We start from the raw sequence: 24,991 nt of genomic DNA, 5'->3' as shown, positions 1-24,991 counted from the left end.
ATATATATATATATATATATATATATATATATATATATATATATATATATATATATATAACATAATGATTGTGTCCTGTAAAATGAATATATGGTTAATAAACCTTGACAATGTTGCATTGCTAGGGATTTTGGGCACTTTTCCCCAAACCAGTAGTTCCCCAGCTCATTCAGATTTCTACGGTTGTGTTCAAAGTAAAGTAAATATAGCCTTTTGAAAGTGATGCTTCAAATAATGTTTGCATACACTACAAAGGTATGTAAATAGGAAAAATGTTATAATGATAAGTAGAAAAGAAAACTCCACAAGGAGTCATTTCTAGTTAATTGAGTCATACACAACACTTTTTTTATTTAAAATATATTGTTTCTTATTCACATTGCTTTATATAATTTTGCATAAAGCCATGTCTTTTGATTATTTTGTATAATTTATATATACGTGTGTCTGTCTATGCATTTAAAGACAAATTCGTTGAACTTAAGGACTAATCGTGTAGATAAATCTAATTTTGATATGGACTTATTGCGATTTCTGCCTGATCACTCGAGCAGCGCTGCTGAGACCGGAAGTTTTTCTGTCTTCACATGACAAATTCCGGTTGGCAAAATTTGAACGTTGTTTTCCATCCACACACATCGTAGTTTACTCGCTGATGGTTTAAAGCTCTGGCTATTTTGATGTCGGGCGCGATACGCCAACATTGTTAAAGAGGTAACGTTACTTTGAACGAGCAAATCAGGTATATGAGTTGAAGACATCTTTCCGTTAGTTGTCTTTTGCGTTTGTCACATGGCCAATTGTTTAGAGAAGTACCATAGATGTCGCAGACACTTGTAATGCATAGAATGTGTTAGATTAGAATAGTCCATTAATTGTTTTTATTAGGCATGTGTATTTATTATTTGATTTTAGAGATATATAACGTTACATCCTCATGAGGAATGGACGTCTAGTTGCTGCGTGTCAGTCATTGGTCAGTAACGTTACCTACAGTTATTGAGGTAAAGTTGTTTTTATACTCGCAAATTTGTTCATTCTTGAGCAGGGACAACATGGCATGGTTTCTATATTGTCAACCACGCTACATTTTCATTCTGAAGTCGCATGCAAGTAAACTTATCGCAAACAGCGCTATTTAATATTTATCAGCACTGTAAACAATGTTGTTTCTTGGTAGTCATTAGCTGATAATATGAGTTTCTTATTTATAATTTGCAAAGCATATTTTTCTGAAATTATATTATTAATGTAAAACTGAATGTGCAAATTTAAAAACAACTTTACCTCAATATTTGACGTAAATGTGTATACAGTCAACCTAAGGTTAAATTAGGGCTGTACAATACATAGTTTCAGCATCGATATCGTAATGTGCACATAAACAAGTTTATCGTTTTCTTTTGTTTTTAAGACCAATGACTGTAATAATTTCAAAGCCAGTTTAAAATATACAGGCACAAGAAAGACATTATAAAATATGTAGCATGTTGAAGTAATATTAATAGTTTTTATGCATATATTAGATAAAGACTATACGATGCTATTCTACATTTGTTTATTCAATTTGTTTACCTGAATACTGCTAGACTTTCAGACAACTGTAAAATACTGTTTATTTCATTTGTATCACTGCTCTGCAGTATTTAACAGTACTTGTGATTGGTTGATTATATTTTATGCAGATCCATTCAACATAATTTGAATTCTTTTCAAATAAGCTATTCTTTTCAAGTAGTTAAATTATACTCTATATCGCAAAAAAAAAAAAAAAAAAAATGTAATGTCAATTGTTAACCAATATCAAGCAGCCCGTAAACAAAATACATACTTAAATATTGATTATAAAACATACTTGTTGATTAAATGTTATTAATCTAGTTTAAATCAAACAATTTCATCACATTGTTCCATGGCTTTATTTATGTGAATTGCTTAGGATCTGTAGTTTTCCGAAGCAACGATGGATCCTGGTACTTTATCACTATTTCAGAGAGTCTCCACAAAGCTGGGATGGGACAGAGATGGTGGTCTTGATGACGCTGAGGAGAAGGTGTAGTACTTCTAATTAACATACACTGTAATTGCATAACAACCCATCTCATGACATCTCATCACAACTTGTCCCTTAAACGTCTCTTTCAGTTAAGGAAGAGCCTGAAGAAGACCAGACGTCCAGCTTTGGCCAGTTCTGATTCAAGCACAGGTCCAGCACAGAGACTGGAGCTGTCCGACTCTGACAACTCCTCAGGAAAAGAGAACCGGTCTCAAGAGGAACACATACTGTTGACTTCAGATGATGAAGACTTTGAGAAGTGTATGTTTGGTTTGTGAATCTTTTTATGTCCATACATGGACTCCTGCTATATGACTTTGTAATAATAAATATTATAATAATAAATATTTCTTTTTCATTTTTCAGTTCTTGCTTCAAAGGCTACTCCAAAATCTACATTTAAACAGTCTACTTCATCTGCTCAGAAACCAAGGTGAGAATTGTGGGAACACACTTTATAATCTAGCTATTATATCATACATTTTATTAGCCGTTATACAAACTTTAGGGGACTTTATTTACAAGTTTTATCTATTTATTTATTCATAAAATGCGTGCTTATACACTTTTGCTGCAAGGATATCATTTTTAGGTGCCGGTTCTTGATAATTTTGTCAAAAATGTTTTTTGTTTAAATATTTAAACTGAATTTATCAAAAAGTAAGGGTGTGTATTTAAAAAATGCTAAACATTTTTGTTAAAAAATAATGAAAGTACATCACATTACATTACTGCTGTTATTTTGATGTTCACTATTAAATAAGTGGTTTGTAAGTGACTTTAGAATGAGAAGTGCTTCATACCTTAACAGCACGTAAAAGGGTCCATCTATGACAGAACTAACAGTACGAGTGAAGGTTAAATGCATGTAAGCCTTTTCAGCACATGTGAAAAAAAATATTTCTACTTGTTAAAATGTATTTTGATTTGTTTCCAGCTCCAAATTTAATCTGATTCAAATTTATAATTATTTAAATTTACATTCATCCAATTCAAGCGGATTACCTTATAGGTTGTGATTTGGTCTAATTTAGATTGAGTACCCTAATAAATCCTTATTTTCAGTTAATGGTTCATCGTTTACCCAAAGCCGCTTAGAGTCTGTATGCTGGACAGAGTCGTCTGCTCACGGACACATCCTCGCCAGTTCTGGTTCTTAGACAGAGGATATAACTGTAAACTAATTTCCTTTAAGTAATATTAGGCCGTGCCATGCTTGCTCATACATAAAGAAAGTTTTTTTTTAGCCACTAGATTATATCATACTATGTCAGTCATTGTCAGAAATCAACAGGTCTCTAATCCTGTGCCTATGCTCTATCCATTGAGCCTGAATGTATGACTAATCCTGGTCGCAGACTGCGGAAACATCATTTAAATCTAGTAGATTGTTTAGGCTGATTTCAGGAGATGTTAAACAAGAATTTGACATTTGTCAGGAAAAGACTTTCCAATCTGATTCACATAATTAAACAAAATAAGTCAATTTCAATTGAACAACATCAGTTACTCAAAAATACAACACGGAGTTAGAGATTAATACCTGGCCATGTAGAAATTCATTGCAGCAAATAAGTCCTGATGTGCATCAACAATAAATTGCATGAAATTAAAATAATGAAATAAAAGACATTTATCAGATTATAATTTTGAGACCAGGCATGATCAGACGATCTATACCAGGTGTCGAATTGGACATTCTAGGTTGGCACTTTTATTTTTATTGAATAACGAAGAATCACCTAAATGTAATTACTGCCAGGCTTCTCTTTCCATAAAAAATATTTTATTGGAATGTAGACATTTAAATTCCGTTAGTCAAAACTTCTATAAGGAGAGTACTTTGGACATTTAATAGAAGTGAAAAATTATATTAAACTTTGAATATATTTTTGTGTGAATTTTATCTATTTATATTTTATATATTTTTCTAAGTAACATTTTTTTTTAGTGTAGTACGAATTTGTTTTTATCATGTAATATCTTATGTATATCAATTTTGCCACAAAATAGCCATAAATTGCTAATGTGGCAATAAATAAATTATAAATAAATAAAAGTCCTGATGCAGAGCTCAGAGACTTATACACTGGCTACAAAATCCCCTAGACATTTCTGCACCTTTCGCCTAAATCAGGGGTGTCCTAACTCGGTCCTGGAGAGTTTAGCTTCAACCCTAATCAAACACACCTGAACTAGCTAATCAAGCGCTTGGATATACTAATAACTTCCTGGCAGGTGTGTAGAAGCAAGTTGGAGATTAATTTTCCAGGACATCGGCCCTCAAGGAACGAGTTTGGACGCCCCTGGCCTAAACACTCAAATCTCCATAAATTTGAGACAATAAAAGCTTCACCATGACTCTTGCCTGATCATGAGTTGATGTGAAGACAATTTTCCTAGGAGTGGAGCATCTGGCAAAGATCTTATCAAAGTCAAAACCCAAATTAACTGATATAAGGGGGATTGTAAAATATTTTAGTAAAATTAAGGCCACTTTACCTATCACACAGAGACATTTCAAATTACACCAGACATAAATATAGAGCCACAAGATACACCATATTAAAACTTGGACATTCTGTGTGGAGCTGCTCTGGTGGAGAAGGTAAAATCCAGGGCAAAGAGGGATGCTCAGGATGCATGATCGAGACAACCTAAACAACTGGTTTCCTAGCTAATCTTCTTTTCAGATAAGAAAGTTTATTGTTTTAGTGCCTGACCATTCTCGTAGTCCTGTCTCATGTGGATTTCCATAACAGTTTTCAAGGTTTAATATTATGGAGAGATGTAGCCATCCTTACACACGCATTAATACTATTGCTTTTTTTGTTTGCTAAATATCATTATCCGGGCAGTAGAACTTGTGCTACAGTATATGGTGAAATATAGTAACTGAAAATGTGAAGTGAAATATCTAAATTTCTCTTTTGTTTTAGAGAACCAGTTCCAGTTCTGTCTTCAGAAAGTGATGATGAATTTGAATTGTGTAAGTTCATTCAACTGCTTTCACTTTATATTCCTCATTTTGATCATTTCACAATGAATTGTTTTTAAACCAAAATCTCGATTTGAAAAGGTGCAATTTTCAAACCGCAAAAGCTGCCATTATTTCGATTATTACTATGGCGAGGGAGGCGAGCGCGATAAATTAAAACGATCCAACTAACGTTACTTAAAAAGCAGACAACTGTTACAGCAGAACCCACAAGCCCCTATTTCACTACTCTGGAGAAAATGAAATCTGTAAACTCCATCTCTGCTATGCTTCTCTCACTCTCTCCCCCTTTGGACCTTTTACCTGTTTACATGAGGTGACGTTTCATCTCCTCTCTCGAATAATTCATCTCCTCAGCGAATAATTTATTATATATTTTTTTGTAGATCCACACACACACAAGCTTGCCTGCAGAGTAAGTTTTCTCCACCGCGTCTATCATAGATCAGCTATGATAACTGCATAATAGCTCGCGGCCATTTATTTGTATCATCGTTACTCATCGATGAATAACACCAGAGCCACAGGTGTTTAGGTACTCGTTCGACAACGTTCAAAAATGAATATTTACATTTATTTATTTGCTATAAGTTCTCGTGTTGTTCTGTGCCTGTACTTGAGTTTTATTTGATAAGTTCAAAATTAGTGTTTTCTTTGAGCAGTTCATATATCTGACTGCTTATGTTGAACAAAATCGATTACAATTAATATATAAATATAAATGTATTTAAAGTTATACATTTTAATACAATAATTCTTGTGCTGTGAAGTAAAATCTAAAATTGTAATCTATTACAATCTAAATGTAAACATTTTATATATCTATTTCTAATTTGTTTTAAAACACTGTAGTTATTTTTGAATTATGTCATGACGACTGACAACTTTTTTGGAAAAAAATGATTTTAAATAAACAGTAACATAGTGTAGCGTACTTTGTGATTATGTTCGGTCTTTCTTTGGTGCTTTTAAAACCACCACATCAAACCTGCAGCTCTTTTATGAATTTATAGTAAATCATATTTTTTGTTGCAAAATGCAATTTTCATCAGATAAATCGCAGTTAGATTTTTTTTCTCCAAATCTTGCAGCCCTACTTAACAATTTGTATTTTTATTTCCAGTTTTAAACAGAGTGAAAACACCAAAGGCTAAAGTCCAACCGCAGTCTATGAGCAGCAGTGATGAAAGGTCAGTGTAACAGATCTTGCTGTAAGCTAGTTTTTGTAGTATATTATCATGACATTATCTGATATCATTAATCATTAATTCTATTGTTCTTCCCCAAGTTTGAAACGCTTCATAGTGGACAGCATGTCATCTGATGATGATTTTGTCACTGAGAAGAAGCCTTCCATTTATAAAGGTATGTTTTTATTTAAGTGTTTTATATCACCATAAAATTAAAATTGACATTTCGCATTATTTTAGGACGTATTGCTGTTGTATTAGAAATTATTTACTCATTCACACTTTTAGTTCGCACACTTTAATCGGAAGAACTCCCGATCTTTGACTCTGATTAATGTCACTCACTACAATCATGCAGTCAGTTCTTAAAATTAGGTTTTGACAATCACAATGAAGAACAAAAACCTTAAATCTTCTTTGTTCATGCCATTTTAAAACTTAAAATCTAAGCATAAATAAGTATGTATGAATGTATACATGCAGCATTCTCAAAATATATACCACACTGAACTGAGCTAAACTGAACTTAACTCTAAAAACTGAACTGACACTATTTCAATTTACCATGATCTTCTTTGTGAAGCTGCTTTGACACAATTTACATTGTAAAAGCACTGTACAAATAAAGGTGAATTGAACTGAATTTCGAAATTTTGCAGTTCTGATATATTTCAGATTTACTTTCCATACTTGGTCATCCTAATCTTTTAATAACTTATTATTTGAATGAATCAGTTAATCCATTTCTCAAAAATGATCTGAGCAAGTCTTGTACGAATCATATTTCTTTTAACGGATAGTAAACAGAAAAAAAAGTAAAAATACTCCATATTTACACACTCCAGGGTTTCTGCAGGGTCTTAGAAAGTCTTAAATCTCAAAAGCTAAGTTTTAGGCCTCAAAGTCTTAAATCTGCTGAAATATTGTTTTGTATGTCTTAAATCTCTTTTTAACAAGTCTTAATTTTCCTTTTTTCATGTATAGCTACCCAATCTGTCCACAACTACCCAATCTGACACCCATACAATCACCAACAATCCATCTCAATAAACCTTTACATTTTTTTAAAATAGCATTTAATTACTTTCCTTACTGTAACATTTGCATAAAAATTCACCATTTATTTATTGCTGAGGATACTGTCCTGACCTATGTTTTTTATTAAATTATTTTTATTGTAGACTGAAGTTATTCACAGCTAATGTTTTGTTCTGTTCTTGTTAAGGGTTATAGTAGGGCTGTAACGATACACCAAACCCACGAATCGATTCGTATCACGATTTTTGACCCACGATTCGATTCGTATCACGATTTTTTTTTTCGTGTGGGGTGGGGAAAAAAAGATTTTTAAAAATATTTTTTTATTAAATAGAATTATATCATTTTTGTCTTCTTTGTAACAAAATACTTTTGAAAAACCAAACAGAACTAAACTCCATTTTGTAGATGGTTCAAGCATGTTAAAAATTCTTTTTCAATCAAGTTCTCTTACATAGAAAAAGTAAATTAAATGGCTACTAGGGATGCTCATTTCGGTTAATTTTGCTAACAGACAACCGCCGCTCATTAATCGGTTATTATAATAACGGTTAACTGGTCAGATTACTATTAATTTTATATTAAACAAATTGACGTGTCTATTTTGTGTCTGACACATTAAATATTGCATTTTAAAATAGGCTACTGATTTATTTTTAAATGCTAGCATATTAATAACAGAATAGAACAACAGAGCATCTTCACGCACCTGCAGTGTTTAGCACAGAAGAGCAGAATAATTTAAATAAAACGAATAAAATAAATAGGACTGCCCTAAATTATTTTCATTTAAATAATTAATTTATTTCATTTAATTAATTACAAAACGAAAATACTGACTGATTCTTTTTTTTTTTGTAATTGAACTTTATTTATTTTGAATTTTTACACCCACACAACATAAAATTTACAATACAAAATCAACATTCAAGAAATAATGTAAACAAATTATAATAAAAATAATGACAAAACAAAAAATATAACAAATATAAAATAGTACAAAACCATATAACAGACAGTCAAATTGACAACTTTTCAAGTTTCTTTTTATGTGCTCTCCAAATATTGCAAAAAGCTATCCCATTTCTGATTAAAGGTATGGGTGGAATCCTGAAGTCTTGCCAACATACGTTCATATGATGCAGTAGAAGTCATTAGTTCAATCCAATCTTTAAATGAGGGAGTATCTGAGTTCTTCCAATTTCGCAGCACCAGTCTCACAGCAATAATACATCCTGCGACGACTAGTCCAGCCTGTGTTTTAGATATTCCGTTCTGTAAAATCGATGTATCACCAAGAAGACAGACTCTTGGAGAATAAGGTAAAGGTTGTCCCAGCCATTTCTCAAGGTTTTGGATAACTCTTGTCCAGAATGGAGCCACCAAATGACAGCTCCACGTTAAATGTAAAAAAGTGCCCACAGACTGACCACATTTCCAACAGTGGTTATTTTCCATTAATCCTATCCTATACAGTCTTACTGGTGTCCAGTAATATCGATTAATTATCTTGTAATGTATGAGTTTACTCCTAACATCTCTCACAGTAGCACCTATACCAGAAACTACTGCCTCCCATTCACCCTCTTCAAATTCCACCTCCAGGTCTTTCTCCCAGATAATTCTTAAATGATCACTTTTTCCATACATGTTGTTTGCAGCAATCTTATAAACAAAAGATGTGGTTTGCATCGACTTTGGCATATTTAGAAACCCTAATAAAACAGTTTCTTCTGCTCCTGGCTTAAATCCCACAGTTTTTATACTACTATGCAGCTGTATATATTTCCAGAAATCCCCTTTATCTACTAGATTGAATTTGTCTTTCAATTCCTGAAATGAATACAGTGCGCCTTGTCCATATAGATCATCAACTGTTTTCAGACCTTTTTTACACCAATCTTTCCAATAGACTGTTTTTTTTCCTATCTTAATAGCAGGGTTATTCCATAATGAAGAATAGCCTTGTTTATGATGGGATAAATTAAATATCTTATGTATTTTTTTCCAGACCTGCTGAGAGTGTTCCAGTATAGGGTTAACTTCCCCATTCCTAATAGAAGATAAAGATTCCTGAGATAAAGCATCAATAACCCTGAATGGGAAAGTTAGCGTTTTCTCTATTTCGATCCAACTTATACCCTCTACATTATCACCTGACCAATGTTTACATATTTTAATAATCTCAAATGCAGTATTATAAAGCTCTATATTTGGTAATGCCAAACCCCCCTTTATTCTAGTGGTAAACATATTTTTCATACTTATTCTGGGCTTCTTCCCTTCCCACAGAAAGTCCCTAACTAGTTGATTGTATTGCTTAAAGATGGATACAGGAAACTCCAAAGGGATCATCATAGAGATATAATTAATCTTTGATGATACCATCATTTTAATTGCATTAACCTTCCCCCACAAAGACAAATTTAACACTTTCCATTTATCAAAGTTTGTTCTAACATTTTGAAGCATAGGGGTTATATTCATCTGAACAACATCATACAAGTCCCTTGAGAGCCTAACACCTAAATACTTCATCCCAGTTGGTATCCATTTAAAGGAGAAAGCGCTCACATCAGCCAACGAACATCCCACAGACACTGGCATTACCTCAGATTTCACCCAATTAACTTTGTAACCAGATATTTGAGAAAAACGTTCGATAGTATCCATCATAGGAGGTATAGATGTCCTTGGATTTGAAAGCAAAAGAAGAATATCATCAGCATATAAAAAACACTTATATTCCCTCTCTCCTAACTGGACACCATTCACTCTTATGTCATTCCTAATTGCAGCTGCTAAGGGCTCCAGAAACAAAGTAAAAAGCAAAGGAGACAGGGGGTCCCCTTGCCTGGTGCCTCGCTTTAATTTAAAGAAAGGGGAGATAATGCCATTTGTAAGAACGGCTGCACGTGGGGCGGAATATAGCACCTTGACCCACTTAAGAAAAGTTGGCCCAAAGCCAAACATTTGCAACGTATAAGTTAAATAGCCCCATTCTACTCTATCAAATGCCTTCATCGCATCTAATGAAAAAGCAGCAACTGGATCATTCTCATTGCGGCTTTGCCAGATGAGATGAAGTAGTGACCGAAGATTATCAGAAGAAGATCTCCCTTTTATAAAACCTACCTGGTCGCTATGTACGATATTGGATAAAATGCCCTCCAACCTCAATGCTAATACTTTAGATAAAATTTTACAATCAACATTTTCTAAACTAACTGGTCTATAACTCCCAGGATCATAAAGATCCTTATCCTTTTTAAGAATTAACGTAATTAGCGCATCATTAAATGTTGGGGGCATCTGCTCCAGTAACAAGGTTTCCTTATACACCCCTTCCAATATTGGTGCAACAATGTCAATGTACTTCTTATAGTATTCGGCAGGAAAGCCATCTAAACCTGGTGACTTAGCGGCCTTCATTGACATTATCGCAGCCCTAATTTCAGATTCTTCTATTGGTGCATCCAACATCTCAAGCTGGTCTGAGGACAATGTGGGAAGTGTAATTTCGGAGAAAAAATCTCTATATTTAGTACAGTCTGGGGATGACTCTGCCTCATATAGTTTACTATAAAACTTTTCAAAGACCTTATTAATGTCTGACTGATTCTTTTTAACAACCGGCATAGGCTGTTTTTTTCCAATCACGTTTTTTCTTCCGTCAAATAAAAATTTCACAGACTTCCTCAAATTGCCACTCCACGGAAAAAATACGCATTTATTTAATGCCCCGCTGTTATTATTATTATAACAAAACCTTTTACATTTTAATAGAAATCATTATTTTAAAGAATAAGTCCTGATGGTTTCCTCTCTCTCCCTCGCGGTTCAAGTGCGCGTGCTGCATGATGAAAAGACAATAACGCACGCATATGTAGACTTTTTGTAAACAGTTTTGTTGTTTAAATATGCTATTGCATTATAGTGCATACATGCTTTATAATCCGAAAACAAGGTGCATCTCACTGCCTTTATGTTGACAAGGAAAAAAGAAGAGAAGAGGCGCGGTCCTCTTATGAAACGACTGAATCAGCTGGGTATCGATTGTGCATAAGTGTTGCTGTCTGTGTTGTTACAATTGTAATATTTAATGCTATTGTTATATTCAAGATTTGTACATTCATACAGCTCTGGATAACTTAAAACAGCGATTAGACCTTCAGAGCGGCATTATGCGTCCTGAAGTAAAGCGAAATGGCTATAAACTCCAGCAAGATAGAGTGATTATAACCAGAGTCATATACCTTTATCTATAAATAAAGTATAACTATAGAAACTGTCTTCATCTTAACTGAAAGCTTCGTCCTGTTTCCTGGCCTCAAGCATCGCGCTGTCAGTCAGCACGTAACGTTAACTATCAAAGGTTCAAACAGAAAGCGCACAGCAAGGTTATAGAAAAGTTTCCTCTGCAGAGGAGTCGGGGCATCTGGTGAACGCCCATCCCTCTCTGCGCAGCCACATTAACAACAATGCTTTGACAGCACTGGCAATGTTTCTGCCGTTGTCTGTTGTCAAGAGGGGTTAAGTTGGTTTTGTTTTTGATATTCCTGACACATTCAGACAGTCCCTTACTAAGAGCTCCGTGCGAGCTCTCCCGGTTAAACGCTAATTGCGAGGGCTTAAACGGAGCAGTGCTCGTTATGTCGAGCGGAAAAAAAGTGTTTCCTCACGTTCTTCTTCAACTAGCTCAACTTTTGCAGGCACGCGTGACGTTATTGGAAAGGTATCACGGGGTGTGTCGCGATTCTCCCTTATCACACCGCGACACAGGATCGTAGATCTGAGTGTCGCGATTTCGATTTTATATCGTGTATCGTTACAGCCCTAGGTTATAGGGTTTGTGAATGGATATATTAAAATATTATAATTGTATTATTAAATGCATTAAATTTGAATCATTTTTTGATAGAGTAAGTGAAAGTCTTTTCTAACTGGGATAGTCTTAGCATTTAGCCCTGTACACGTCTTAAATTTAACTTGATGAAACCTTGGTGAAATGGGAAACTATTGCCTTCCATAGTAGGAAAACAAATAATATGGAAGTAAATGGTTACTTGTTTCCAACATTTTTCAAAATAAAATGACATTTACGCGAATCCTATAATTTCTCTGGTCAGAATAATTAATTGCTATTTGTTGGAAAATCTTTTTACACTACTCAATAAGTGGCAATTGAGCATGTTCAGTCTGTTGAAAGCATCTACTAATCTAACAAACTCTGACAGTCTTGTTTGTTGGCGTTCGTCTGTGCGGTGTAAATTAGCCTTAAGGAGTTCTTTTGTTTCTGCACAGGGAAAGCCAAAACTGTTAAAACTCCTAAATCCGTTCAGAAGACCAAGAAACCAGCTCCATCGCTTTGCAATTCTCCCGTCTTCCTAAGTGACAGTGATGACGACTGTAATATTGTTATCAAGAGCACTTGGAGGACCAGACACAGCCGACCACCATCTGATGAACATCAAGCCACAAGTAAAGACAGAGAGGAGACTGAAAAGCCTCGTGTGCCTCAACCAACAATCACCGTGAAGTCCCACACCAGTCGAGATGACACGTGCAGCTCCGAGGAAGAGTTCCAGTCATTATTGGACAGAGTCAGGCAGAATCTAGGTGGGAGAACAAGTGCGAGCCCAATGCCCTCTGCAGGTACAGCTCACATTACTATAGTTTTCGTTCGGTTTGTAGTTCTAAATGTGGTTTATATTGTTTGCTTGTTAACATGAATGGCACTGGATTTTATAACAAAGAGCAAGCAAATTTTTATTCTTGGCTTTAATCAGTGATGACTGAGCTTGAGAATTTTTCAGTGGAGAAAGTCGGATGAAAACATTCAAGGTCAGCTGGTCACAGTAACTGTTTTCATCCACCTGTTTTATGTACATTTAAAAAAAAAAAAACAGCTCAACTCAACTTTTTAAAATGAGCCTAAAAACTTAAAGCACACTGTTGTGTTGAGTTGGATAAAGTTTTTACCTGATAAAAAATGTACAAACTTTTATGGAACCACATTTACTGAATAAATTCCAGCATGCGCATCAAAAAAGTCATGCAATTATAGGCACAGGTTATATACTGTCCATTAGCAGTGTTGGGCAAAAAAGCGTTACCAGTAATCGTTGACAGTAACTAATGTTGTAACGCATTACTTTTAAAATATAGTAACTTGTTATCATTACAATATGATGCGTTTGTCTGTTACTTGGTAAGTTAATGCATTTTTATTGCAGTCTAGCTGTAAATCTGTAAATCTTCCTGTTTACTGCGGCGACACTGTGGGATTAGTAGATGTCAATCAACAACTGTAAAGAAGATGTCTGTATTAGACGTCAGGATGGACAAAAGTCAAACGAAAGCAGAGACTGAATGCTCGTGTGGTACACAAAGTGTGTGGGTGAGAGAGACCGTGCGCACAAGAGAGATCAAGTGTGCTTGTGAGAGAGAACGATTGCCTGCAAGATAGACCGAGACTATTAACGTAATATTATTAATTATTATTACTAATAAGGATGCACCGATATGGATTTTTTGGCCGATATTGGTGACCAATAACTCTGGATTAGCTGGATAGCTGTTATACTATAGCCGAAAAAAAGAAATATTTCAAAACGTTATATTTTTATACAGTGAACAACTGATTTTAATTTAAAAACTTCATAAAAGTTTGAACTGATCTTATGAACTGAATTGCCTGCTTAAAGCAAAAAAAAGCTATAATTTCAAAATTGCAAGGTGATTATATAGATCTATATTTATGATTTTGTAGCATGCCAAAAATAATTTTCCTTTTCTTCACGTAGCAAATTAACATGCAACTTGACTGTTGTATAACAATAATAGGTTAAATAACAAAATGGCACTTAATTAACAAACAAGTTTAATAAATATGTCTTAAGTAAAATGAAAATGAAAGAACTAAGAACTGAAACCAGCTTAAATAGAACGTGTTACAGTAATGTACAGAAATATACAACGTCTGAAAAAGTGTTTTAAGATGTGTTTTGACAGTTCAGAGCCACCATAAAAGCAAAAAGCTAAATACAGATAGTATCATTTTAAAAAATGCGACATAAATTCGTCCTATTTGGCGTTTTAGATTATTTTGAACAAATGTAGATGCTGGAAACAACACTTCTATGTTTGTTCTTGCTCTCAATTGCGGGAAACCGATGAAAGGTTTATGATAAACTACTGTGAGTTTAAAACTAACTGAAGGAGCTGTGTGACAAAGCAAAGTCAGATTTTGATACAACACCTGAGTTTCACCAATTGATAATTCAGATTACTTTCATTTATTTATTTCATAAAGGTTTAATGTTTGTTGTATATTGTTGCTAGTTTTTATACTCAAGCTTTGAAGGAACATGTTTGAGGGTTAAATACTACAACTTTGATGCTGAAGCAACTTTAGTTTTTTTTTTTTTTTTTTTCTGAATATATTATTCAGCTGGTTTATCACCGTGTTATATATTTTTATTTTTGTGCTGCTGGTCTGACTTAAAGTTATTTTTAAACACTAATTTAAGTCCGATTTGTTTTTTTCAGTTGTGAGAATGCAACAGTGACATTATAAGGGCATTAATGGGAGCATTAAAAATGTTCTGTGGAAAAGTAACTCAAATTACTTTTCACAGTAATGCAATAAAGTAATTAAGTTACTTTTTGAGTGAAGTAACTGTAACTAGTTACTATTTTTCAGTAATAAATGAATAAAATGTTATCAATTTGTGAAGGTATCTTGTAAATTATACCATGACCACTATATGGCTTCAAATCAAAACTACACATTTTTATGTTTATAAACAATTTCTCAAATTATGTGCCTGAATGTGCCAAAACAAGCAGTAATAAAAATAAAAGAAATAAAGGATCCGTAGGCTCATTATAGTTTTTTTCTGTTTACATTCATTCTCTCTAACTAGAACCCAAACCACAACGTCCTTGTTTGTCGACACCATCTGCTACTAGTAGAAAAACTGGGAGCCAAGTACCAGTTAAAGATTCTCCTGTAATCCACACGCCAGTGCAGCAGATGCCCAGCAGCAGACCAGTGCTGAGCCATACTGAGCCCAGAGCACTGCCCAACAGCAGGTACTGCTAACCATCAAACTTTAAATAGAAATTTTTCATGTGTATAATATTTTTCAAGTGTTTATTATAAATATAATTTTTGGTAAAATGGGACCACATAACAATTCTCAGTTTTTTTTCTGGATGTATTTAGTATTGAGGTTCAGTGAATGCTAATATTTAAGTGTTTAAATTTTAATATTTGTATAAAGTGTGAAGTTTCTCCCAAATTTCAAATTAGATTTAATGATGGGTCATTTACTTTTTTCAATTTGTCCAGATATGTTCATATGTTTTGATTTGAAAATCAGGGTTATCTGCAAAGACTACAGAAAATTTCTAACAGGAGGGTTGGCAATTGCACCAAATCTTATTTTTTTCCCTTTCTGAAGTTTAAAGATTGGTATTACATTATCTAAAAATGAATATGTCTGAAAGCATAACGGGATCTACCATTGAACAACTTTATTTTCATTCAATAACAAAGATGAATTAATAGATTTGTGTTTTTTATTGTTTGTTAAATACATGAACTAATGCTGCCTTATGGTGAATTGTCACTCAACTGTGGATTATGGTTATGTTCTTGTCAGGGTGGTTGTGTGTAAAACTCCCGGCTGCTTCCTCCAGTCTCTGTCAGCATCTGGGTCAGTGTACTGCCGGAGTTTCAAACAGAACAAAGACGAACTCACCAGCAAACTTTACCAGCTCTACAACACGAGTGTGTTCGACAGTCAGGTACATACTGTATGAAAACCTGCCATTCATTTTTTTATTGTGGTGTTTGCAGACATTACTATTTGTATTGTTTGTGGATAGAAGTCTGTTTAAGCCCACACTATTTGTATAAAATGAACATCCACGTTGTATGAGAAGATAGGTTGTTGTTGTGTTTTTTATTTATTTATTTTTTTTGTCATCCTCAATGCATTTTATTGCACAATAGGATCTGTTATGGTAGGGATGTTTAGATCCAATCACATGATCAAAATTCAGGCCTGATCACACGGTTACAGACTTGAATCAGACATTATATGTGTGTGTATATATGTATGTGTATATATATATATATATATATATATATATATATGAAGTGGCACAGAGTTAGACCTCTTTCTTGACTTCACATAGAAAGAGAAATGCGTGCAGCATGACATCACTTTATTGCATATACGCTATTGGTTAAATGGTTATATGCCAGTGTTAGGCAAAGTAGAACATGGGAGCAGCTTGAAGCAGAAAGTGCGAGTATGGCCGTACTCGCACTAGGTACAGTTGCCTCGAATCGGGCCAAACCAGTCTCGTCTCCCCTCCTGTCTCCCCCGACAGCCCGCGCTCACACAACAAACGGGCTTTGGCACGCTTACGTCATCGCTGCTGGGCTGTTCAGTGAGAAGCGCTCTCTCACTCAGCAGCACAGTGGAGATTTCTCTAGTTATATAGTTTTAGTCGTTTGATATGCCGTCAAATATTTCGCCAAACAGTCCTTAGGGATGCGGGGACACGCAGTCAGATATTTCGCCGTACAGTTCCGCCACTTTTGGCGCTCATAAACAATCATAAAGCTTTCGTGCTGCAGGAATGAGGAGGTCTGCTGAAGGCGCGCAGCTGTCGTAAAGTGAGGAGTTTGCGTCTTTAATAAACGACGGCAGTTTGCGTTCACTGAACAGTAATGATTAATAAATCTATATGAAACAGTCCCTTAAAAGTCACGTCTCGCTTTCAGTTTTGGGCTTTAGCGCGTTTTGCACTCACACACAAGCGTACCGCGCCAAAGCCCAAGTGAACCGTGCTCAGGCACACCTCTTCCAACTGGGACAGGGCCGGCCAAGTGAACCGTGCTTGAGCCCGATTCGGCGCACTCACACTTCTCAAACGAGCCGGGAAACGGGCCTGGGCACGGTACGGATGGCATAGTGTGAGTAGGCCCTATGTCTGTGGTCTGGAGTTATTATAAACTTGATGATGACAAAATTGCCATTGCTAACATACTGAGATATGAACACTTGGTATTGCAAGAGATGAAAAGGAAAAGTCTACATTTACACAACAAACCTGAAAAGACACCTCAAAAACAAATGTAGAACCTCGATTTGAATTGCTGTCTTACCACTATTTCACAGAGAAAGCTCTGCCAGCCCTTTATAAGAAGATTTCTGACAAACTACTTGTCCTGTTTTAAGGTGTACCCCATGTTTTGTTCACCACAGACATACAAAGTTTGTCTGTACTGTAACTCCCATGTCTTTACCAAGCCTTTATGTATTATAGAAGTATTGGATTGGGATTTTGTGTCGGTAGATACTCAAAATCAAATGACTCTGACTCGAGGGCAAAAAAAAACCCTGATCGGGACATCCCTAGTTTTTGGTGACTAACACGAACAACAGATTTGATTTCAAATAAACGTGTGTAAGTATGTCATTTTTGTATTTGCATAGCAAGAGCAGGGGTCTTGCATCCTTGTTACCGTTTCTTTTCCCAAGTGTGTTTTTTCATGTCCCCAAAGGAAGTAATTAGGTTAAAAAGAGGTGGTTGGATGTTCTGCATTTATTATTTTATTATAAACTTTAGCATTATTATTTATTAACTGTAAGAATGACATAATAATTCATTATAAATTAACTGTATTAACTGCACCTAAAAGATAAAAAGAGACTATTGTACCAGCATTACAGAATCTTATTGAATAAGGAGAAAATTAGAATTCACGTCAATGTGCGTTTTTGTGACTCAGTGGGACAAAATGACATTTACAAATAAAAAATTACATTTTAATAGGATTAAAATCCTATTAGATTTGTTGGTGTCTGTACTTGCCTGTTTCTTGTCATCAAACATGATGGTGTTCTCTGCGCACAGCCAGAGTTTTAAAGCCGACTATAAACTTCCGGTGAAAGCCTAATCTTACTATTTTCAATTTCAAAAGGTTGTTTTTAAAGCATCGATATTGTAAGGCAATTACAATACTCAGTTAAATAGACTTGACCAATCAATGAGTTGTTTAAGCGTAAAACGATATGTAAGACTGTTGTAACCACTAGCGCCATCAGTAGCAACAGGCTAGCCCAGAAATTCCATCGGAAATACTGGGGTAAAATAAACTCATATTTTAAAGACATGGCAGGGTGGGAAATGACTTTCTGAGACCATCTGAGACCCACTCCATATTGAACATCTAACAGGCAGTAAAGATTGCTGATTTTTAAAGAAATTAGATCTTAAAAATGACAATTTTGCAATAGACAGTTTACCGGAAGCCGCCGGGCTGCCTGGCTGAAAATCAAATTATTAAATTAAATTATCCGTGTGCATATAGCCTATGAAACTTTAAAATTTCTGTTTTTTTTAGCAGTGAACGTCGTCATAGTTGGGTAAACTTAAAATGCAGAGTACACCATTTTTTTTTTACAATCCTATTTGCTCAACTAAAGAAAAACTCAATGATAGTGTTATCAAGACTTTCAGAAAAAGAAAAAAAAAAAAACCTGTAACCAGAAGAGAGAAAAAGGTCAAATTCACTGTCCTGTAAACACCTCACATAAGTGGTAATTAGTTTTTGTGATTTATTGAAAAGATTATGCAATATATATATATAAATACATGTTCATGAGTAAAAAAAAAAGTTGAATGCTGATGTAAAAAGGGTCCATAGACTAGTCGTTAAGTGCGTCAACACATAGCACTGAGGTGTTTATGGCGACCCCAGTTCGATTGCTGGCTCGAGGTCCTTTTGCGATCCTTCCCCTCTTTCTCTGCTCCCTACACATATACCTGTCTCCACCCTACTGTCCTATACTATGAAGGTGAAAAAAATTATTATAAAAAAAATAAACGTGCATATTGTCAGTGGGATGATTAAAAAAAAAAAAACGTTGCATGGTTCAAGATGCATTGTAATACAGTGTTAAAGTTCTGTTATGCTAGTCTAATGTTTCAGTTGGCTACTTGAGGTTTACACAGGGACTTTTATTAAAATTGTTTAAAAATCATGGATATTTTGAATTTCAACCCCCTCCACAGCTTCCTGTCGACATGTCTGTCACATGGAACAATAAGATGCGTAAGACTGCAGGATATTGCATCTCTGGTCAGGAGCGTGGCACTGGGAAACGATATGCCCGTATTGAGCTGTCTGTCAAAGTGTGCGACTCTGCAGGTAGGTGTCATTACAGTTTAAAAACTAAAATCATCTCTCGACACTTGGCAGCTAACACCAGTGTTTGCTCTTACAGATCGGTTACGGGATACTTTAATCCATGAAATGTGTCATGCGGCCACATGGCTAATAAACAATGTTCGTGATGGACACGGGCCCTTCTGGAGGCTTTATGCTCGTAAAGCAATGCTGGCTCATCCTGAGCTCCCGATGGTTTCCCGCTGCCACAGTTATGACATCAACTACAAGTTCCAGTATCAGTGTAACCGGTGTAAGAACACGTAAGTGTACAACTGTTTTTTTTTATTGTTGAGTGTCCTTGAATCTCAATTTTTACAATCGAAATCCAGTCATCACAGTAACAATCGTTGTATGTGAGAATATTGCATGAAAATTGCATGAAGGTGAAATCCTACTGAATTTAACAACATGTTCACACAAATTCACTGCTTTGTCCAAAACAAAGCTGTTTGGTTTGAAAATGTCTTCTGTGGGAGTTGTGTTTCATACATCGTTGTTGATAGGTGCTTTTGAAATTCTGCTTAGTGAATCTTGATAGCAATCTTTTTTTTTAATGTTTTATTTATACATTGTGAAACATTACAACAATTTACAAAGACAAAAACAAAAACATGTAACAATAAACAAATACACAGAGTATTTTGAGCAAATAATAATAATAAAAATAAATAAATAATAATAATAAATAAAAATAAGATAGCAAAAATAAATAGATAAATAAAATAAAAAACAACAACATTAGTGCAATCTTATATACATAAAAAAACAAGTCTACAATGTGTTGACCAGAAATAGTTTCCCATAAAAGCTGGGCATTAGGGGGTGGGGACTCAATCAGAAGAAGCAGGGTCAAGCTGAAGATTTTGGACATATTTGCGAAGGGGTTCCCACAATTTAATAAAAATAGTGCTAGTTCGGTGAAGAGAGTACCTAATTTTTTTTTAATTTCATAAAATAAAGAACATTTCTTATCCAACAAGAGTGAGAAGGAGGGTGAGGGCTCTTCCAGATCAGAAGAATTAATCGCCTAGCCAGAAGGGTTATGAAGGCTACAAAGTCTACAAAATGAGAGGGTAAAGTGAGGTCGGGCGTAAGAACCCCAAATAAACCAATAATTGGACATGGTGGGATATCAACAGTGGTAATAGCTGATAGCGAAAGAAATATTTGTCTCCAAAAAGAAAGCAGGGAAGAACAGGACCAAAACATACGGAATAAAGTAGCTGTACCAGAATGACACCTGTCGCACTCAGGGTCTATAGACGGATTGATGTGAGCTAGCCTGCTTTTGGACCAATGAGCTCTATGCACTACCTTGCGTTGTATTAGCCTGGGACGTGCACAGATTGAGGAGGAGTTAACCCTGTTCAAGACCGCTTTCCATGTCTCCACGGTAGGGATGGGAAGATTAACCGATATGTATCGATACGCGGTCATGCGCGTGCACGATGCGAGTGCATCGGTAGAGCAGCAGAGGATGAATGAAATTTTGGAAGCAAATCGAGATGCATCGGTTTTTGCGAGATGCATCGGTTTTTCCAAGATACAACTTATATTTTTAATATAGAATGTATTTTTTATTTATTAAAAAGTGTTGTCAACCTGTTTTTGGCGCATAATTTAATCGACCTACATAAAGTATGCCTTAGCAACGGGCTTGCGGATGTGTACACTTACACTACAACTCAGTGTATCAGGTGTGCGGATGAAGCTAGTGGTGCGCCCTCAGAAAGCGCGAGAAGCAAAACAAACATTTTATTCCTCACTGAGTTTTAAATCTAAAGTATGGCAACATAATGGATTCTGCAAAAAGGATGGACGACTTGACAGGACAGATGCAATTTGCAAAATGTGCCGCGCATCTGTAAAATACACGGGCAGTACGATTAATCTGATATCTCACTTGAAGCGGCGCCTCGGTGTTGTTGTGGAAGCATCTTCCAGTGTTACTGCATCCCCGGCTTCCTGCTCTGCTTCAACTGTAGCTACCAGCTCCAAAAGTGGTGAGAAAAGCATTGAAAGTTTTCTCCATGCGCAACAGTTTTGCTCACTCTACGCCAAAAACGAATGCTATTGCATTGTTCATCTGCAAAGATATTCAGCCTAGTGTCACGGAGAACAAAGGTTTTAAACACCTCCTGTTAATTTTTATTTATTTATATTTTTATTAGCCCGTTGTTTACAGTGATAATGATGTTAAACATAACACTGCTAGTTCACGACCTTAAGTTTTGAATATTCAGTGGCACAATATATCTTTGTAAAACTTGTTTTCATAGTTGAAAAGTTAAATCACAATTCTTGTTGTGCAATGGTAAACCTTTATGTTGAAAGAGTGCAAATATATACATTTATAATATATATTGCACTTAGGCTACATTCTGTTTATCTTGAAAATACTTAAATAATATGTGCTATAGGTTCTAAAATGGCCCTCTACTGTAAACTGACACTCTGGCTCTGAGAGAAAAGCCAGTTTGAAAAAAAAAGTCTTGGTTTTACTTGGTTAAAAAATAATCAAACTCATTCAATGGCACAGCATCCTTTCTTAAATCATCTCATAAACTTGATCTAATAAGTTAGTGCTGAATTATTGCATTGTATCGTGATATGGGTGTAAATCGTATCGTGTTGCATCGCAATGTCACAAATGTATCGCTAATATATCGGATCGTATTCTTTGTATCGAGATGCGTATCGTATCGGCATTATAGCTTAGATGCCCAACCCTACTCCACGGTAATTTCAATTCAGCAATCTTTTTTTAATTTTTTTTTTTTAAGGTGTGATTCAGAGTGTCTCTCAAAAAGTCAATGAGGATTTTATAACTTTAGAAATTCCAGGAGTTTGTTAAGAAGACACAATCTAATATTTCAGTATTCCATCCAAACAGTCACGTCGTGTATTAGTAAATCATCTTTATTAGAAAATATTTAGTTACTATTTAAATAAAAGATTATGTCATAATTGGAAGGGGTGGAATAAGTTGTCTGGTAAGAGATATTGTTCTTGTATTTCTTATATGAATAGAAATAAGAGTAAGCAAATAAATAGCACTGGTTCTAAAATGGAACCTTGAGGTCCCACGAGTCATAATAAAATCAATAAAAAATGATGATGAAAAGAATCAAATTTTAATAGAAAATATGTTATTTTGAAGATTAGAGTCAAGCTGTCTTAGAGCAGTTCCTTGGATGGCCACGTAATAGTTTAAACTTTCAATACTACGGTCAATCATATCAAAAGCTGAGCTAAGATCTGGCTGAACCTGGTAGCAACACCTAATATAACATCTGTGTTGTGACCTGATCTGAAACCAGAATAGAATGATGTTTACTAGTCAGACTGTAATTTATAATAGAAAGGATGTTTGGTGTAATAGTATCTATAAGCTATATTGGAATATATATATATATATATATATATATATATATATATATATATATATATATATATATATATATATATATATATATATATATATTCTTTTTCTAGTCCTTTATTTTAGTTAATGGTGTCTCTCTATATGATGCAATAACACATAATAAAGACACTTTATATTTATTGGTATTAAATTAAAAGCACACTGAAGCAGTGTTATATATTTAGCCAAATGTTCGAAGAGTGTTCAAATCCAGACAAATAAACAATTTTATCGAGTGACACGCACTGTGTCCTGTTTTGTCATGCTAAAGACGTCATACACTCTCAGTGTCTGGTTTTGTTTTATAGAAATGGGCAAACTCCAAAGACGCTTTAATATGTTTTGCATTTTATAGACTGCACAGAGCAGCCTTATATCAGAACTTTAAAATATCTTTATTATCATAAAACAGCGCTGCTCTTTCCCCATGTGACTAAGACCGGAAGAACTAGAAGTCCACAATTAGCAATTTCGTCTGTGGCCTTGTTTTATTTCAATTACACTCAGCCGCTGACGCTGCTTCATACTACCATGATAAGTCCCATAGGATGTAATGAAGACCACGACTCCCATGATTCCACATTTAAGTCATGGCATCATTAAACTACGCCTTTGTTTGTTGTGAATATGCGCCCTCTAGTGGCAAAATATTGTGCCTTTAAGTATCTATGGTATTAAATTACATGCAATTTGTGTATAAATTTGACAGCATGTTTACACAGTAAAAATACATTTGTGTTTGCTAAAGCGATTGTCTATATTACTTAGGGTCAAACTTCTCCAGCTAATATCTCTAATTGTCTATGCTAATGTTGGTCACAGGATCGGGCGCCACTCTAAATCGTTGGACACCACAAAGTTTGTTTGTGCTTTATGCACCGGACAGCTGGTTTTGTTGACTCCCTCGAAGCCTCGGGCACCCACACCCTTCGCCACCTTTGTGAAAGAGAACTACGGCTCAACTAAACAAGAATTAACCGGCCAGAGTCATGCTGAGATCATGCGCAAACTCAGTGCCGACTTTGCCAGCAAGACTCGTCTCAGTCAAAGTTGATCTCTGTTTACACACACACACACACACACACACACACACACACACACACAAAAGTCCTAAATACCTCAAACCATCAAGACTTCTGCTGTTGCTTGAGTTCTGTTCATATGTAGCTTTAACTTGCTGGAAATTGAACAGACGTTTATGACCATGTCAACCTCCGTCAGACTTTTTATGATTAAACTAGTTTTATAATGTGAAATGACTTCATGGTTGGAGTCTATTTAAGCCTAATGATACGAGCCATGTTTAGATGTTCAATTACCCCCTTGTGAGTTTAACTATTTAAATTGACTGCCTTAAGGGATATGTATGTTTTTATATTTGTGTTATTTTGTTTATCTTTATATTTTGTTTGTTTGAATGTTATTTTAAAAAAATAATAAACTGTTCTTTATTAAATCTACACAAATGGATGCTTTGTTTTTAAAGTAGTTGTTCACTATTGCTGTATTTAAAAAAAGAAAATATTGTAGAAACTGTACTAACATTTAATATAAAAATTTAAATCAATTTTCCATTTGTGATGGTAAAACTTTTTTCAGTTTTCAGCAGCCATTACAATCTTTATGATCCATTGGAAATCATACTGTAATGCTGATTTGCTGCTCAAGAAACATTTATAGAATATGGAAAAATAATTATAGCATAGATAAATAGACAGGCAGTAGGTGGTGCTATCGTCTCACAGCAAGAAGGTAGCTAGTTCGAACCTTGGCTAAGTTGCCGTTTCTGTGAGGAGTTTGCATGTTCTCCCTGCGTTCGCGTGGGTTTCCTCCGTTTTCCCCCACAGTCCAAAGACATGCGGTACAGGTGAATTGGGTTGGCTAAATTGTCCGTAGTGTATGAGTGTGTGTATTAATGAGTGTGTGGATGTTTCCCAGAGATGAGTTGAGGCTGGAAGGGCATCCTCTGCGTAAAAACGTGCTGGATAAGTTGGCGGTTCATTCCGCTGTGGCAACCCTGGATAAATAA

General features: G+C 35.1%; 1 protein-coding gene across 2 annotated transcripts; it reads left to right on the top strand.

Moving 5' to 3' along the window:
* Positions 1-603: 603 nt before the first annotated feature.
* On the top strand, positions 604-24,551 carry gcna (germ cell nuclear acidic peptidase). 2 transcript variants are annotated; one of them, NM_001013573.2, is given in 13 exon segments: positions 604-714; positions 1,940-2,053; positions 2,146-2,317; positions 2,423-2,489; positions 4,996-5,045; positions 6,178-6,244; positions 6,343-6,419; positions 12,587-12,937; positions 15,211-15,379; positions 15,952-16,096; positions 19,382-19,517; positions 19,594-19,798; positions 23,785-24,551. In NM_001013573.2, coding segments are annotated over 12 exon segments (1,761 nt in total). In that variant the 5' UTR covers positions 604-714; positions 1,940-1,963; the 3' UTR covers positions 24,017-24,551.
* Positions 24,552-24,991: the final 440 nt, after the last annotated feature.

Source organism: Danio rerio, chromosome 14 (genome assembly GCF_052040795.2).
Source record: "Danio rerio strain M-AB ecotype USA chromosome 14, GRCz13ab, whole genome shotgun sequence".
Lineage (NCBI taxonomy): Eukaryota > Metazoa > Chordata > Actinopteri > Cypriniformes > Danionidae > Danio > Danio rerio.
This window is presented reverse-complemented; position numbering and strand designations above follow the sequence as displayed.